The sequence below is a fragment of the Merops nubicus genome, unplaced genomic scaffold (genome assembly GCF_000691845.1).
Source record: "Merops nubicus isolate BGI_N331 unplaced genomic scaffold, ASM69184v1 scaffold6749, whole genome shotgun sequence".
Classification (NCBI taxonomy): domain Eukaryota; kingdom Metazoa; phylum Chordata; class Aves; order Coraciiformes; family Meropidae; genus Merops; species Merops nubicus.
The window spans coordinates 67,778-70,931 of NW_008631586.1; the positions used below are offsets into that span (position 1 = coordinate 67,778).

At 49.4% G+C, this 3,154-nt stretch overlaps 1 protein-coding gene across 1 annotated transcript in view; it reads right to left on the minus strand.

Moving 5' to 3' along the window:
* The window catches only part of LOC103779968 (transmembrane protein 45B-like), a 3,869-nt gene extending 1,271 nt beyond the window's left edge, over positions 1-2,598 (minus strand). The window contains exons 1-3 of the mRNA XM_008947615.1: positions 2,401-2,598; positions 1,854-2,066; positions 618-802 (exon numbers count right to left, since the gene is read on the minus strand). Of these exons, the coding sequence (XP_008945863.1) occupies positions 618-802; positions 1,854-2,066; positions 2,401-2,584 (582 nt within the window). The 5' untranslated portion in view covers positions 2,585-2,598. The remainder of the gene's footprint in view (positions 1-617; positions 803-1,853; positions 2,067-2,400) is intronic.
* Positions 2,599-3,154: the final 556 nt, after the last annotated feature.

Consider the following 3,154-nt stretch of genomic DNA (forward strand, 5'->3'; position numbering starts at 1 on the left):
GACACAATCGTCCCTCTACATTGCAAACTCCTTTAAAAACTTCAGATTAAGTATTTTACCATCTCAACACAGTTGTTAACCTCTGAATTTGAGCTGAAGTTAGCACAGCAGCTCTGGGGCTGAGAAAGAAGAGGGGAACTCACATTGCTTTTCAGTTTCAGGAGTGCTTATCTCCAATTGGTTTCTTTGCTTTTCCAGCTACTCCCACAGCAAGCAGCTGGCCATAGTTTTACTCAGCTGTTTTATTGCTTGCTGGGGTTTGCATCTTTCCACTAAACCAGAGGGAGGGCTGCAGGGTGCATTAGACACATTAAGCAATTAGTACTTGGTTGTTAGATACTGTAAAATGTTGCTTGCTCGCTGCAAGCACTCACTTCTGCTGTTCCCTCCAGAGAAGCAATAAGCTAAGACAAACAGCTATTTCAGCCAGAGCAGTCATCAGAGATGACCTGGGATAAGTAAATTTTCATTCTGGGCTATGATCTATTTATGAAGCAAGCTTGGCAAAATTATCCTTCAGAGACATGTGATTGATATGTGATCTACAGCTTCTTTTCCTTTTTTCCCATTGCTCTCCTACCTCAGTGCTCTGCTCCATAAAAGAAGGCAGAACTGACCTGCCAGAACCACGTTCCCTGGACGATGGTGACACCAGCTCTGAACATCTCCAGGACGATGTTGTCACGGAGGAAGACCTCCAGCATGGTGCTGCAGGCCCCCAAGAAGATGGCAATGAGCAGCAGGGAGTGGATGTGCTGATCCAGCATGGAGCGATGAAGGACATGGTAGTAAAAGAGACAACCTGCCAAAAGATGTACCACCCTTAGAGTAGCATTAGCAGCACCAACCATGAGCACAGCGTAGACTAAGTCACCTGCTGGTTGCCTAACTGAGGCAGGTCACCGTGAGAACAAGGGACTTCACACAGCAGCATCTCTCCAGGTCTCCTGGAATCCCACCATGCTGGAGGGATGAGATGCCCAACCTTGGAGCAGGACGATGTGAGTAAGGTGGGGACCAAAGGCAGAGGCCAATAGAAGGGTGGTTTTCTTCCATCTCATGTCAGTTCTGTCAATTCTTCAGATCACCCTCTCCTTGTAGCCAGATTCCTGCTGTGTCCTGCTTTTTCATTGCTAAACCTCACCGTTTTCCTGGGGGTGATTCCTGCTTTGTCCTGCTTTTTCCTTTCTAAACCTCACCGTTTTCCTGGGGGATGGAAATTATCTATTTCCATTTCTTACAGAGCAAACTGTTCTCACTGAGCCACCCCTGCTACTGCTTCAAAAACCATGGGGACTGGGGCAAGGAAAATAACAGGAGATGTGCCTTCATTAAGGAGTTTTCTATATAAGCAAGACCTTCACTTCCCAGAGCCTTTTCCCTGTGATGATCCAAGACGTGTCTGAAATCCTGGCTCACGACTTGCAAGACAGCCTGGAGACTAAATGATATTCATGATGTGCTGAAGCTGGAGGAAGTCACTTGGATTTGCCACGTGTAAGGCAAGCAGATGAGGATGAGGATGCCTGCAGTGCAATTAATGGCTCTCAGGAGGGAACGTGGGGGCACGCAAACAGCTCTGTAGATGTCAGATAAATGCAGCATCCACCAGCCATTTATCATAATGAGGAACCTGAGCCTGCTGCTTTGTACCTCCATCACCCCAAACCAGGCCAAGCCAGGACCTATCACTGCCTGCATTTCCCACCTCACTACAGCCCACCCTTCAGTACTGCATCACCTACAACGTGTCCTATCTTCAGGGGCCTCCAGAGCAATACATCAGTCTGGCAGAGTTTTGTCCCTCACCATCCCACATCCCCCCAGGCCTTAAGCCACCACCTTGCACTGACCTTCAACAAACACAGCCACGGAGAGCATGAGGCGGTCCAGACCCCGCGGCACCGCCCGGGAGCTGTGGGTGAAGACATCCACCACCCCAGAGAGGCCGTAGAAGAGGTACATGGTGGTGTGCTGCCAGTTCATCAGCTTCACCCAGCGGCGGCTCTCCCCGCTGTACAGGTAGAGGTGTGGCCCATCCGGGACGAACTGCTCTGCCAGCATCCCTGCACACACACAGAAACAGCCCCTTTCTGGTGGCTTGTGCACAGTCATGGCTGATGCCACTCATTGCTGGGGGGTCTGAAGCAAGAGCTCCTGGGCTTGCATTAGGGAGAAAGGGCTGGATATAAAAAACAGGCCTCCCTGTCTTAATGGGAGCTCAGCTTTGGGAAAGGGTACGAGACCTGGGCTTTTTAGGTCCAACTCTATGAGACATCAAGCCAGGATGAACATCCTTCCACAGCTGGACCAGTTTCTCTGGAGTAAGCTGTGTGCTCCAGCACAGCCATCACACAGGCTGGGAAGCTACCAGTGTAGCTAGAAAACTATAAACCTTACCTATCAGAGCAAAGACGATTTTGATTCCCCCTTCGATAACATCCACACGCTGGAAACAATAAATCCTATGGGATTTCTTATTTATTTTCTGGCTGAGATACTGCAGTGGGTATTTCACAGACCACCAGAGCCCAAAGAGCAGGAAGAAACTGCCTGGAAGTGCATGACCCTTGAAGTTTGCCATCCGGGTGACCTCGTCTGACTACAAGGCAAAGAAACACAATGTCATTCTACAACTTAGACCAGTTATTTGACATAAGGCTGGAAAAAATGGGATGTCCCTTTCAAGGAGGACTAGAAAAGCCTTCACCATGCATATAGGAACAGGAAGGAACACTGGGAAAATCCCCAAGGTTGAGAGGTGGGAACATCAGGGACTTCTCTGAGGTCCTTGCCCCAGGATTGGGAAATAGCCATAAAAGCTGGCACCCAGAGAAGTTTAGCTGAGCCCCCATATCTGCTGCAATCTCTGACATGTCCCAGCCAGAACCTTGCATCCCTCCCCAACAGCAGCTCCTGTCTTTCTTGCCCTTCTGCAGGCATGAGCAAGAGCATCCACTGCAGCCTAGGGCAGGGTGGGCTTTTCAGGACCAAGCAGGAGAAAAAATGCACAGGGAAACCAATAAGAGCCAGAGGTAAACATCAGTGGGTATCTTCCCTTCCTTGAACAGGCACTGAAGTGGTGTGGCATGTCCAGATATTTTTTCCTGGTATTTTTTCGGCCCATGCAGGAGGAAAAGTACCCACCCTACAT